We start from the raw sequence: 14,825 nt of genomic DNA, 5'->3' as shown, positions 1-14,825 counted from the left end.
GCTCCGCTCCCTACGCCTCTAGTCTGCCAGGGCCTGCGTCCGGTTTGTGGCCTCCTGCTTCTCATAAGCCTGGGTGGTCAGAGAACCGAAATACTCCTTTGCAGATTTTCTGGTGTTCCCGAGTCGAGTTGATCCTTGTTTTACATCATTTCCAGTGGTGGGAATTTTGTAGATGCCTTTGAAACCCAACTTTAAAGCCTTAACAGATTGGTACTTTTAGCCAGGGAATAATGGCATTGATAATGATTTTTTAAATTATATTGGACTTTGGAATGCATTCCTTTTTTTAACACATTTAGCTTTAAGGTGAGTCTTGCCTTTGCTTTTGAAGCTGTGGGAAAGCAGTGCCTTTCATAAGCTCACGGCAGCCGGTGACTGGGGGGTGGCCCTGCCCTCCCGGTGAGCGGCAGCAGGGATGGCCAGACACTCTCGTCTGTCAGCCTTATCTGTTCTGGTCGCCTGAGTCCCACCCCTAGGGCCCGTGGCCTCTCCCATGCAGACTGTCCACCAACTGCAGTTATCTTTTTCCCGGCTCTGTCAGAGTCGTGTCTTGTGGTGGTGAAAGTATGATAGACTTAGTCGGCATTAGAGCTGGAGGAGTTAGGAGGTTAAGAGATATCTCTGAAAAGGGAGCTATGGGGGGCTGTTTAATTAAAGTGGACCTGACGGCCCTGAGTGTCCGAGCGGATTGCAGCCCTGCAGGGAAGCACGCCAGCCCGGAGTCACCACGGAGGGCAGTCGTCTGCGATGAGTGCAGTGCCCACTGTCTGCCCGCTCCGTGAAACTGGCTAAGCATCTGGATAATCGGGGTGTTGTTGTAGGGTGCAATTGTCTCTCCTACTGCTAAATGGAACCATTTAATTTTAGAGGCCCGTGTTGACTCCTTGCAGGCGAAGTAGTCTCCTTTAGGGAGATTTTTGTCTTATTTCTATTTATAGAGGAATATTTAGGAATATTGAGTCTCATTTTGTTTGGGAGACTTCTTTTAAAGTTATCCCTTGATTGATTCCATAGATGGAAGTAAAGAAGGTCTAGTTAAACTTGGTGTAAGGAATTTTTTAAAAACTTATTTATCTTTGCTGATCCAGGCAGATTTCTCTTGTGAGCAGTTCTGTGTAAAGAGGAACTTCATTACAGTTCAGATGACACTCAGCTCCTTCGCGTGATGCTATCAGCTGTCTGGTGCGTGATTGTAAATGGTGTTATGCATGTCCCCACGTGTGCCATGCAAACTAGTGTGTGCAGCCTTTTGGGGTCAGACATCCGGACACCTGTGTTAAAGGAGAACTTCCTGTGGGCTCTGCTCTAATTGAAACTCCGGTCTCTTCTGCCCGGGGCACTGTTTGCCACTGCACTTGGACTCCACCCGTCTTCTGCAGTAAAGTGAAACGCAGGGCCGTGGGCTTACATGGCAGGCGTGGTAAGATTGCAGGCTCTGGCGTGTCACTCACGTCGGCCTGCGTTAGCCCCACTCTGTCCTTCTGTTTTCTGTGAGACCTTCAGGCTGCTCTCTCAGGACCTCTGCAGTGTCTTGGTCCTGAGTACCCGGTACGGAAACACCATACCCATGTAGACTGAAGACTTTCTGGTAGGGTTTTGGAGGGTGCAGGTGTTCCAGATTTTAAAAGATGCTCATACCTTAATCCTCGGCCACCAGGGAGACTGATTGCAGCCTGCCAGCTCTTCATTTCCCTGCCCGGAATGTTTCAGGCTGCATTCCAGTGGACCTGGGTGCTGCGTTCAAGGGGACATAGGCTGTGGTGAATATTATCACAGACGCGACTTGGTCACGCGGCGGGTCTTGCCCTCGCAAGGACCCCACACCAGGCGTGTGCGCACGGGGCTGCCGTGCCCGGCCCAGGGGAAAGCGCTGCCCCTCACTGTCTCGGGTGCAGTCCCCAGCCAAGCCCGTCCACCAGGTTAATCGCACTGCCTGGATCTAGTTGTTTTAGGGTGGCCCAGGCATTCCCCTGGGAACAGTCCCATTGGCAGGTCTGAGCCAGCCTGCGCCTTACGCACCCGGGGCTTGCGCCAGCGCGTTTCTGTGTTGCCCCGGCCCATTCTTGTTTCTCCAGGCCCAGCAAGGCCCGTTCATTTGCCCAGCAAACCCTGCCTGGGCCCTGCTGGCCGTGGGCCTGAGGACTGGGCGGGCTGGGGGGAGAGGCCGCGCCAGCCCCGAGCTCCTGGCCCTTCTGGGCAGCAGTGGCAGTGCCCCCCTACAGGCTCCGGACACGGGGGTGCGCCAGCCCATCGCGCCCAGGTGCACGCACAGCAGACGCACGTCGCCGTGCTGTTCTTTTGGGAGATTATCATCAATGAAACTTGGTGGCTGCTTTTTTTATCCTCATCTGAGGATGTGTTTATTGATTGAGAGAGAGGAAGCGGGAGAGAGGGAAACACCGATGGGTTGCCTGTCGTACACACCCCAACTGGGGACCGAACGTGCAACCCGGGCATGTGCCCTCACCGGGGACCATTTAGTTTCCAGGACGGTGCTTCAAGCAGCTGAGCCACACTGGCCAGGCAGGGTCCTAGGCTCTACTGTGGCAGCATTGATGTGCGTGGGACCGAGAAAAGCAAGATGGCTGAGACTTGAGCTGAGGGAGCAGAACGAAGGCGGCATTCCTGGGGCTGCCTCGGGAGGAGGGCGCGTCTGGCGCTTCAGTGCGGGGCTCAGGGACGGTGCGGCTGCACCGGGAGCTGGGGGGCCGGGAGCGGGCTTCCCTCCGGGGGGGCGGGGGGGCTTAAATTGTCCTTGCAGCTCAAAGTGTTACATCAGAATCCCCACACCTTTCACTGACATAATTGCAAAGGTGTAGGTGCATTTTGTTGTTATTAATAACAACTTTCTAAAACGGGTTTTTTTGTTTTAGTTTTTTTGAGGAAAAAAATTATTTTAGATCTCTCCCAGAGTTGCTTTGAGGATACAAGTTAAGGAGAATGTGAAGGGGTAATGATGTTCTGGCACATAGTAGTTGCTCAGAAAAAGCTAGTTTCTTTCTCATGTTTAATTACTGAGCTAAAACCTTGATTTTGTAGCAAACTAAAGGTCCGGATAAGGACGCATGGTGTCTTGCTTACAGTAGCCAGCCCTTCCTGCTGCCCTCTCCTGGTGCGCTCCCCTCGCTTGCTCTTTGTATTCTCTTTAATTCTGTGCCTGCCGTGGGGTTGCACCCTGACACACACGCCGGCTCAGTGTGCCTCTGGCTCTGGCCTGCCAGGCCCGTCGCCCAGAGCTCCTCCGAGTCCGCTGCAGCAGAACCACCTGACCCGTCCTTGAGCGCAGTGGCCCCGTAAGGTGCCAGCTGCTGTGACCAAGCAGTATTCTGCCACCTCCCTCCTGCACTCCGGCCGCACGTTCCTGGCACCTCCCATCCTCTTGCATCTTTGCCCACTGACTCTCTGCAGCTACAGTTGACATAAGGGGGTTTCCTTCCCTGATCTCAATTCTGCCTCTGACTTCATGGACCAGATTGACAGTTAGGGTGTGAGTGTGTTCTCTGGACCTTAGCAGGGTGGAGAGAGAATGAACTGGAAGCTCTGGGCTGTTCACTTGGGCTCAGTATCCTTACCAGATATGGTCAGACACAGAGGAAGTTTGATTTTGCTCAGGCTGTGGTTTTCTCAGAAGTTCACAAGCCGTACCACACACAGACCTCTGTGGGGTCTACCTGGGGTATGAGCCCGTGTTGAAACCTCGCAGAGCAGATGGGCCAGCTTCTGCGCCTCCACACTGTTCGGCACAGCCTCAAGGGTTGGCAGGGGATGGCTGCTTGTGTCCTTCCCTGATGACCGTGGCCTCTGCCTGAAACTCTTGTACAGAAAGTACAGGAAGAATGACTCAGGAGAGACTGCGTGAGTAACCCTCGGAAGTTTGTGCTGGTTTCTAGGATGTACAGACTATCCGTGTAATTACTTGTTATTAACATATAGCAATTACTGCTATGTTGCTGTAGCTAGTCATTTATATACCTTCCTTTCTGATTGTTGGTGCATTTCCCCTAATATTGTGACATTTGTGATGTAATAAAAATCACCGTGAATTGGTGAGCAGTTCATGTGTGTGTTTTTGCTTAACTGATGAATTGGTTGTAAGTTCTAAGGGCAGGGGGTTGCATTTTACGGGGCAGAGATTTTAGGTCTTTTTATGAGCAGGGGACTGTTGACTCAAGTCATGTTTAGTTCTTATGGGCGATGCTTTTCTTGAGAGTGGGCAGGAGATGCAAGCAAGGACTTAAAGTGAAATGGTTGTATTTAAACCTGACCTTTCAGCGCCTCGTCAGGAATCCCTAAGAACTGCAGTTCTAGCTTTTGGGCTTGGTACACATAAATTAGCTTTATATTCATCTGAGCCTTCTGCCTTCCCTCCGTGAACACTTTATAAGAGAGAATTACCAAAACCGCTTGAAGGGAGTGTGCCCTGGTGCTGCTAGCAGGGAGTGAGTCTCCGCAGGTGGGCAGCAGAGGGCAGGGAGCCACAGCAGACGCTTGAATGAAGGGCGCCCTTAAAGATCGGGGGGTGGGGGGGTTTATGGCTTAACTGTTACTTAGTTTTGTTCTTGCTGTTGTGATTTTTCCGTGAAAATGATGATGCAAATGTCCACAATTTTTCTCTGTTAAATAGTCTTTTACATTTTTATGCATATAGGTTACAACCTGCCATATTCATTCATCCAGTGATGATGAAATTGACTTTAAAGAAACGGGTTTCTCACAGGATTCTTCTTTGCAGCAAGTGAGTCATGCCTAAAGCTTTGCTTTTTGTTTTTATTTGAAATGCTTAGTCCAGTTGCCATTTATGTACCAGTTTCAGAGACAGGTCATGTGTTAGGATGTGATTTGGGGCGCTGACTAGTTAGCGAGGACATTTAGATGGAAAGTGTCGGGCACTTGAGAGGAAGGCTTGTGTTGGTTGTATTTCAGGAAGTGATTCCTGCCTGATAACAGTGACACCTCGGGTAAGTTTCCAGGAGATGGGAAGGCACCAAGGAGCTCCGCAGGTCTCAGACCCTTAAGGGGCAGGCTCCTGCAGTGCAGAGCTGGGGGGTGGGGGGGCAGGAACAGGGCCACAGGCTCCCCAAAACCAGCGGCTTACATATTTCTAATGTCTTCAGTGTCCACCGTTCTGACTTCTGAACTCAGCTCCAGTTGAAGCAGTTCGCTACCACCCTGCCCTCCTGCTCCCAGATGTATCTCCACTTATGAGCTGCTTGTAGTCTTTGTGGGGGCGGAAACAGCATATAAAAATAAATGTACTGATTTATCATCCATCAGTGGTTCTTAGAAAGGGGACCAATGATTTCACTCTCTCGACTATCAAGTCAGGGAGCTAAAAACAGAAACCCTGTTTAAACGGAATCAGTGCTCCATATGAAGCAGTTGTCCTTGGGACCAGCTCTTCGGTGTCAGTCCCTTGGGCATGACAACAGAGTTAATGTGGTCCCCTTCCTCCCCTCACTGAGGGTGGGTGGCTTGGTTTTGCTCCACCTTTAAGCCTCAGCTTTTGCCAGGGCCAGGTGGGCGCGTCCGGTCACGGTCACGTGCCACCCTTTCTCCTCCACCCGCACCCCAGTGTGGGCTGAGCTGAGCGATCGCTTGGTTTTGATAATAAGGCAGTTTAACACTCACAGTTGCCAGGCAGGTCTGAAGTAGTGTTTCCGCACCTGACTGGCTTCTCTTCCGACTCTCGACCCTGCTGCGGTTGAATCTGAAGCCAGCCGCCCGGGGTCTGGGGCAGGGGCAGCCGCCCTGGACGGGCGCTGCTGAGCAGCCCCTCACGGCTCCCAGCATTCTGCCTGACAGGTGTGGAGGGCGAGGTCTCCCTCTAGCCTCCTCCTGCCCTCAGTCCGGATGGGCCTGTCGTGGGCGGCCGCTAGGGCTGCGGAAGTGGCCGGGTGGCTCAGCCAGGGAGACCTGCTTCATGAAGCGGCGGGCGTGCTCCCCAGTGACTTGTTCCATCGCCTGGCTTTGACCAGCATGACAGCTCTGGGAAGTGGTGGTTTTGTTTTTGTTTTTTAATAGCTGAACGATTTAATAGTTACACAGCCATATGGTGTCTTCCAGATTCGAATTTCTCAGAGTGCAAAGCACTTTTCATGTAGCTTTAAATAGGGTACAGGAACATCTCCACATGTGTAGGTTTGGGGAGCCTCAGTAACTGTCAGTACAGATCAGGTTTGAGACCCGAGGTTCTTTGCTAGTTTGTATCTTCCTAGAAGCTCTAATAGACTTGGCATTAATGAGGGCTAGGCTTGTTCTCTTCGTTCTTGTGGCGCAGAGGTTACCTGTGTCTGTCAGTTGCTCTGCCTGCCCATGGGTGGATGGATGGATGGGTGAATGGGTGGATGGATGAATGGAGGATGGATGGGCGGATGGATACAGCCGCAGATGTGTGTACATGTGTATGTGTGTTGTCTGTCTATACAGTCAGTCCTCTGTTTCACGGTTCCCCATCTGTGGAGTCAGTCAACCACTAATGGAAAATATTCGGGGGGAAATGTTATGTCATTGCTGACATACACCACATACCTAGGCTTACAGTGGGTCTGTATGGAACATGGACAGACTTTGTTTTCTCGTCATTATTCCCTAAAGAATATAGGTTAACAGCTATTTATGTAGCATTCACATTGTGTTGGGTGTTATAAGTGACCTAGAGATTATTTAAAGTATACAGGGTGATGTGCGTATTTTATACGCAAATACTCTCTACGCTATTACAGAAGGCACTTGAACACCCTCAGATTTCGGTATCAAAGGGGTCCTGGGACCCATCTCCCGTGGGTGCCAAGGGACAACTGTGTGTAGAGATGGATGGATTCACATACACATTTGTAATACATTTAGTGTTTGCATTCTTCTGATGAAGCGGTTAAAGTATCATGAAGCATTTAAAGGAACATTTTTGGTAACGTGCCTTTTACACCCAAAACATTTACAATAAGATATTTAGAAGTACAAAAAATTTGAGGGGAAACAAATCAGACAGAGTAGTTGGGAGGGGCCTTTTCCCTGAGTGACCAAATGGCCAATGGGCTCGGAGCCTGGCCCGCGCTGCCTGGTGGCTCGGAAGGACGGCCCGTCCTTACCACGTCCGCGCAGGTCCCAGGTGCCTGTTACCTCGCAGGAGACGGCCGGTTTCTCGCTTCTTGACGTAATGCATGTGAAAGCTGCATGCCACGTCTCCCAGGAATATGTCCAGGACTCAGCCCGGCCTCCCGGCACTTGCGCCTCCCCCTCTGGTCTTCAGCCCCATGCCCACGGCTCACCTTGCTGTGCCTCACTGACCACATGCCCGTGTGGCGGCCCCGGGCCCCGGGCACGCCTGCGGCCTCGTCTCTGGGCGAGCGGGAGGCAGCAGGCAGGTGTGAGAGCGAGCAGAGGCGGTGCGGGTATCTTGAGTTCGAGAAAGGTGAGGGTTTAGGTTCCAGGCAGCTTTGTTCAGACCCGAGGAAAGATGCCTTCCAAAGCCAAATATAAGGTGGTTTATTTAATTACCCACAGCTGGGATTATCCATGCCATAACTCCCTGCCCCCAGGAGGATGATCAGGAGGAAGGGCAGAGGGGTGTCTGCAGGGCGGACCCCCCAGGCCCTGTTCCCGCGGAGAGTCTAGGCGAGGCCGGCTTAACTCGGCTGCCCCTTCCGCCCTCCCTCCCAGCACGGGGCCTCGGAGGGACGCCTTTAGTTCAGCCACCAGCCTCTGCTCACGTCCCTCGCATGGGACTCGCCTGCACGAAAGAGTGGTCTCCTCTGTCCACAGCTGTGCCCCGGGCAGCGCACACGTACTGTTATTTGTCTCCATGTTTATTCCTGGGCGGAGGGAGGAGTGGTAGTGCCTTATCTTCATAAATTATTTACTGCTGATTGGTAGCATCGAACGCAGTCCCTGATTTCACCTGTCCCCCTGGGCCTGCTTGTTCTTTTAAATTAGAGTATCAACGTTTTTGTGGAGCCCGTTTTAACATCCCCCCATTCCTCACCTACGGAACCCAGGCAAGCTGGTGGTCTCTAGAAACGGTGTAGGAAACAGTATTGTAGACTTTCCAGAGTGGTTTCAGATCAGTTTTAAAATTACCGGTCCTCTCTCGGTAGGTAGGATAGAAGTTACTTTTATACTTTTCCAAACCGCTGAGACGTAAACTTTCTTAAAAAAAAGGAAGCATCCCTGAGCGTCGTGTTTCTAGGGTTGTGGTTGTGATGAGCAGTTACGGCTCTCTCGTGCTCTGGTGCTGAAGTGGGGGGCGGGGGGCAAATTGGGGGGCGGGCGGTCACCCCTTGTTGGATCTTAATGAGAAGAAGGTTGGTTGTGTCCAGAGGTAACTAATACACCTTATAATTTCAGACTGTCGCATGTCACTTGATCACCTCTTTGAACTAGACAACCCCGTCCTCTCTCTACAGATAATTTGCAATAGAGGACAGAGCGGTCACTTAACGTTTATCCCAATGGCATGTGCATTAGAATGACTGGGGACCAAATCCCAAACGTTTCCTCTTTGGGGTAAATTATGTCTGAAATTATTTGATTTCTTTTCTTAGAAAACACACCAACTTTTAAAGCCCTATGGCTGAGTAAATAAGGTGGCTTCTGGAACACAAATGGGCAGATAGTCTGTAGAATGTCATTAGAATCATTATATCACTGTCACTGGTCCTGGGGTTGCCAGGCCTTTTCTGATTATCAGATGCAACAAATGACGTCCAATTTTATTGACCAGTTCGGCTTCAACGATGAGAAGTTTGCAGACCAAGATGACATCGGCAAGTAAGTGCATCTTCTTGCTTTCGTAACTGTCTCGTACTCCCCTGCTCTTTGTGAGATGCTTGTGGTTTCCCGGATGCTTGGAGCTCTTCCGCACCCACAAGTTGGGCGGAACCTGCCCTCCCGGGCGTTCCTTTAGCTGCGGCGTGCCCGGCCCTGCAGCACCCAAAGCACGGGGGGCGGGGTTCACGTGTCCCCCACTGACGGGGCTGCCTCTGGGCCTGACCTCTTCCACAGAGGCTTATTTTTACTAGATTTAGAAACTCGAGTCATTCTTCTTCTCTGTCAGTCACTGGGGTTAGGTGGTTCTCCCAGGCCCAGTCAGTCCCTGTGGCGGTTCCCTTCTCGGAGCCCTCGCGCAGGCCCCTGGTGCGCAGCGCACCCAGGCCTTGTATTAGGGTGGGGGCCGCTCCCCCGGCCGTGCCCTCTTCTCCAGGTGACTCGCTGCAGGCAGCATGGAGGCTTTGCGAGATCCAGGCAGACAGGGCACGAGGGGCACAGAAGTGGGGGTGCTGTAGAAAGCCGGTGGCCAGAAGACGTGTGGGTGACCCGCAGAAACGAAGACCCACGGGCTCGCGCTGGCCCTTGGGAGATGAGTGTTTAGGAGAGGGTGGGGCGGCTCCCTGGGGACGTAGTTGTGCACGTGCGTGGCTGCTCTCCCAGGGGACCCCTGACGACACTCATGAACCCCCAGATCTGTCGCTGGTTTGTGGGGCGGTTGTCCGTCACCAGCTGCAGTCCCGGTGTGGGAGAAGCCGGCGGGGCCCGGGGTACAGAAGTGCCGCGTGCTGCTGTGTGGGCGGGCACACGCGCTGCAGGCTCCCCACCTGGCATCTCGGCATGCGCCCGTCTGCGCCCTCGGTAGACGCTGCTGCCAGGAGTCCACAGTCCCTGCAATTTGTATTGGGCACTTGGAATAATGGTTGATTGGAGCAGATCTTTTAATTTTAAGGATATGAGATAGCCCCACCTGCTCCACAATTGTGGTCGCTGTGGATTTTTTACTCCTAATTTCTTCCCAGTGCTGTCGCAGTAGAGCACAAGGTTTCAGGGAGGTCTGTGTATTTGGGCTTGGACTTGGCTGTACTTGGAGGCAGCTCCGTGTCTGACAGCTTCCGTGTGCTCTCTCGTGTTCTGACCGGTCTCTGCTTTGCAGTCAGCGCTTTCCGGGCAGTGGAGTTCTGGGGGCTCCTGGTCGTCAGTGATCTGCCATGGGGTGGGGTTGAGAGCTGGGTTATTATTTCTCAGTGGCTCCTGGTTAGCCTCCCTGTTCTGTAGGACTTTCATAATATGAAAGGAGGGGTATCATTGAATGCAATCAGGGTTGTTTCTTTAATTTAGATTTTAATAACAAATATTTTAAATTTGAAAAATTTCGTAAGTGCTGTTTTTGTGAATCTAGATAATTATACACTTATGTCTTGTCTACAGCGTTTCTTTTGATCGGGTATCAGACATCAACTTTACCCTCAATACAAATGAAAGCGTAAGTATGAAGGGTTCCTGCCACGGGGCGCGTGAGAAGGGGTCTGTCGGGCGGCGTGTGGGGGCTGTGTGCGCCGTGGCCTCTAGGCTCATGCCTCCTCCCCCGCTCCACGGCCTGCCTGGCCCCTGTGGCTTCCCATGTGACGGGGCGAGTAAAACCAGGGTTACTCGTGGCTGCGGCATAGACGTGGGTCCCCGTGAGTGCCGCGCTCTGTGTCAGCAGGACAGCGACGTGGGCGGGGTCAGGGCGGCTCTGAAACAGCAAGTCAGCGGCCACTGACGTGGGGTGTTGGTGAGGCTTGAGTGGGCCCGTCTTGGTTTTTATGCTGCTTCATCTGAGAGACCCTGGGTTGTTGGCTGGGGGGGTCAGGTAGGAGGTGCTGGCTCCGGCCCGCGCCCGTCACTGCGCATCTGGGCTGGGAAGGCGGGGGAGACGCAGGCCGCTTTCCTGCCCAGGCGGGTCTGAGGCTGCATCTCGGTGGGCGGGCGCTTCGACCAGATGAGAGGGCTTCCCGGGGGCAGACTCGGGCTCCTGGGCACCGGCTTCCAGTCCAGTCCCGGCAGCGAGCTCTGCATTGTTGTTTACACAGAAGTTGACGTTAGATGTCCGCGTTTTATTTTGGTGTATGTGGTCGGCACTGTTTTTTAAAAGAAATGAATGTAGTTCACATTGTTAACTTCTGAAGAAAATCTGAGTCTTAAATTCCACCCCTCGTTTTTGTTTAGGGAAACATCGCCCTGTTCGAAGCCTGTTGTAAGGAGAGGATCCAGCAGTTCGACGACGGCGGCTCCGACGAGGAGGACATCTGGGAGGAGAAGCACGTCGCCTTCACCCCGGAGTCCCAGCGGCGGTCCAGGTAACGGGGAGCCTGGCCCACGAGGGGTGCCCCGGTGCATAGAGCAGAGGCCGTTAGGAGAGATCCCTGTGGCCTCTCCAAACCTGTGAGTCTGACTGCAGACCAAAGCTGTTGTCACGATCAGAAACGCCCTGGCTGACTGCTGTGAGCTGGTAGCGCACTCCTGTCTGCAGTGGGACAGGAGGATGCTGGGGCGCATCTGTGCAGGTCCTGAGACACCGTGACGCAGCCTCTTCCGAGTGGGAGCGATGCCCGGGGATGTGGTCACGGGGGTGGCAGTGATGGCGGCAGCAGCCAAGCTGTGTGCTGTTGCTCATGCAGGACAGAGCGTTGCCCAGGGAGAGAGGAGTTGTTTCTAAAAGTCGATCAAACTTAGAGACTCTCATGTCAGTTGATGCCCATCAGAATCAGTTTAGTCTCTTTCTTTCCCCTCATTTTTCTAAGTCACTGTATCACAAGAACCTAAATAGGTTTGCCTCTGTGCATAGGGGTTCTTGTTACCTGAGTGTTCCTTATCCGAGTCTGCCTAGTTACGAGAACAACAGCTGAATGTCTGTATACCTACTAACAGCTTCAGAATACGTGGAGGAAAAACTGATCAACCTGCCAGGAGAAGCTGACAGATACACAGTTACAACCAGACATTTCAACACTCCTGTCTCAGTAATTCATAAAGCCATAGGCAGAAATCAGAGAAGATACAGAACACTTAAACAGCACGTAGTGCCGGCCACCCTGACCTGCTGGACGTCGTGAAGCTCTGCGCCCACCAGCACAGAATACACATGCTTTTCAAGTGCACTTGAGATATTTATTCAGAGAGACTGTCTTTGGACCACAAAGCAAGTCTCAATAAATTTCAAGGTTGTTTCCAGTCATACAGAGTATGTTCTCTGACCCCAGTGGAAATAAATTGGAAATATTAATAAATACCAGAGAGATCTCTAGAAAACCTCTGAAAGTGTGAAAACGAACATGTGAGTTAAAGAAGAAATCAAAGGGAAAATTACACAGTATTTTGAAATGATAGAAAATAAAAACACAGCATATCAGAATTTGGAGGATGTGACTAAATAGTACTTTAAAGAATCAATTTTAGCCTTAACAGATTATTTTTACAAAGAAGAAGCATCTCAAATCAAGGACCTCAGCTTTTACCTTAAGTAAATAGGCGTATAGACAACTGGTTTTGGTGGCGGTGCTCAGGCCAGTCGGCGGAGGGCGTATATAGACGTTGGAACAAACGGCGTGCTGGAGCGGCGGGGCATCGGTGTGCGGACACCAGCTCAGTCCCAGCCTCCTGCCACACGGACACGTGACCTCAAAGCGGGCCATAGACCTAAACGTGAAACTAAAACTGGCACTAGAAAACCCCTGTGACCTTGGGTTAGGCACAGGCTTCTAAAATATAACACCAGAAACACTACACATGAAAGAAAAACTTCAGTGAGTTTAAGTTTATCAAAATTAAGCACTTCTAGAAGGGCGCCGTTACGAGAACGGAAGAGCAAAGCGTGCACGCGGGAAGACATGTAGGTCATATCTGATTAAAGGTCTGGTAGGAGAGGCTGTAAAGGGCTGTCAGGGCTGTCAGGAGAGGGACAGTAACCCAGTCTTTAAAGGCGCCGAGCATGAGGAAACCCTTCAGGAAAGCAGGTGTGTAGGCGCGGGGTCACGAGAGGAGGAGCCACACCTCCGGGGCCCTCAGGAAAACGCAGGGCAGCACCCCCACGAGGCACCCCTGCCCCCCCGTGGGAAGGTGGCTCAGCCGCGGTCCGCACCTTTCAGCAAAGCATCAGGCAGCCCTCGAAGCGCAGAGCGCGAAGGACACCAGGGACGGCGCAGGGCGGCCTGTCGGTCGTGGGAGGACCGGAGGGCCCTGAGCTCCGCGGGCAGCTGGTAACGCGGCACTCGCTCTTGGGTCCCCCCCCTTAGCTCGGGGAGCACCGACAGCGAGGAGAGCACGGACTCGGAGGAAGAAGATGGTGCCAAACAAGACCTGTTTGACTCCAGCGGCGCCGGCACGGAGGACAGGATGGAGGTGGACCTCGGTGAGCGTGGGTGAGCTCGCGAGCTCCGTGTCCCTTGCTCGGGGTCGGCGGCGGGTTTCAAAAGAGGCGGCTGCGCCACAGTCGAGGGGACTTCCGAAGGAATCGCTGAAAGACGTGCCCTCTGACCGGGCCTGAGGGAAGGAGCGGGCCACACCTGGGGTGCTGGCACCGCCTCCGGGTGGGGACACCCCTGGGTGCGTCTGGCCGGGGGGCCCCGCAGACGGCAGCCCCGAGTGCTGGGGCGGGACGGAGCGACCTCAGGCGGAGGTGGGGGCGGTGCCGCGAACGGTAGGGTCCTGGGTAGGGTCCTGGGCGCGCCAAGCCCGAGGGGCCGCCTGAAAGCTTAAGCAGCTCCCGGGGGTTTCAGGGGCCGTGAGCCCTGGAACGCTGGGACTCGTCTGGCCGGGGGCTTACGCCCTGCGCGCTGCTGTGTCCCGCACCCACTCTCCCCTGCCCTCTCGCTCTGAAACCAATGCAGATAGATCCTCGCATGAGGATAATGAGAGAACTGCTGACTCCCGAGTGTCAGGTGAGGTCGTCGAGGGCCACCCGTCCTGCCGCACTCCCGCAGGCCGCAGGGCAGAGGGTTGGGGACAGGCCCCGACTCAGGCCCTGCGCCGCGCAGGCCCCCAGGAGCCCTCAGCAGAACCCCAGGAAGGGCGCAGTCCCGATCCGAATGGCACAGCTGGGCCACCCAGGCCAGGGGGTTAGGCAGCTCGCCCGCAGCCACAGTACCAGCCGCAGTTCGGCCTCCCTCTGGCACCGGGCGTGCTTGTACGCGGGTCCTCCGCAGGCCTTGGTCTCTAGGCTGGGCTTCCTGACAGCAAACGGCCCTGCCGAGGGCAGCGGCCTCCGCACCCAGCCCAGGGAACCGGCACCCGGAAGGAAAGGCCTTGGGGAGTGCCGAGGGACACACAGGCCTGCTACCATCTGAGGAGGTGACATCTAGACAGAGACGTGCGGGTCAGATCCAGACTTGGCCGGCCGGTGGCATGGTGACAGGCACCAGACAGGAATCACATGCCCCATGCTGACCCCACCACCCCCACCTCTGAAATCAGCCCGTGTCTGCTGGACTTGGGAAGTAAGGCAACCCCTCCTTTCCCTCAGCTTCGCCCCGTCCCGCTCAGCCAGGTCTCCGCCACCAGCTGGGGGCCTGCACTTCAGAGCAGGCCCTGGCCAGCTGCAGCTGGAGCCGGCTCTCACCGGCAGAAGGCGGGGCCTCCGGTACTTCCACCCAGCCAGGTGTCAGTCGGCAGTTCCTGCGACCTCTTGGGGTTCGCTTATTTGCTAAGCCAGCTCACAGAACTCAGAAAAGCACTTTACTTACTCTCACCAGTTTACTACAGAGGACATTTTAAAGGCTACAAATGAACCGCCAGGTGAAGCGATGAGCAGGACATGGTCTGGAAGGGTCCTGAGTGTGGCGGCTTCTGTCCCTGTGGGGCTTGTCCTGTGCCAGCCTCCGCTCACCGCCCCAGAGCTCTATCCCCTCCAACCTGGCTTTTCATAGGGCCCTTAAGTAGGCAGAACAGGTCTGATCATGGCCATCAGGGAGGAGCTCGGCTCCCAGCTCCTGGATCCTCCCGGGGGGGGGGGGGGAGGGGGGGGCGTGGGGCTGAGAGTGCCAAGCCTGGGTCTCAGGCCGCTCCCCTGGCACTGCCCCTCC

The 14,825-nt window shown here is 54.0% G+C and overlaps 1 protein-coding gene across 1 annotated transcript in view; it reads left to right on the top strand.

Annotated features, from left to right (window-relative positions):
• PPP6R3 (protein phosphatase 6 regulatory subunit 3) overlaps positions 1-14,825 on the top strand; it is a 64,077-nt gene that overhangs the window by 36,498 nt on the left and 12,754 nt on the right. Inside the window, exons 14-18 of the mRNA XM_090257435.1 lie at positions 4,649-4,735; positions 8,669-8,766; positions 10,195-10,249; positions 10,975-11,105; positions 13,041-13,156. Of these exons, the coding sequence (XP_090113561.1) occupies positions 4,649-4,735; positions 8,669-8,766; positions 10,195-10,249; positions 10,975-11,105; positions 13,041-13,156 (487 nt within the window). The remainder of the gene's footprint in view (positions 1-4,648; positions 4,736-8,668; positions 8,767-10,194; positions 10,250-10,974; positions 11,106-13,040; positions 13,157-14,825) is intronic.

This window comes from Furipterus horrens, unplaced genomic scaffold (assembly GCF_987537825.1).
Source record: "Furipterus horrens unplaced genomic scaffold, mFurHor1.1.pri manual_scaffold_2, whole genome shotgun sequence".
Taxonomy (NCBI): Eukaryota; Metazoa; Chordata; class Mammalia; order Chiroptera; family Furipteridae; genus Furipterus; species Furipterus horrens.
The sequence above is the reverse complement of the archived record's forward strand: the minus strand, read 5'-3'. Positions and strand labels throughout refer to the sequence as shown.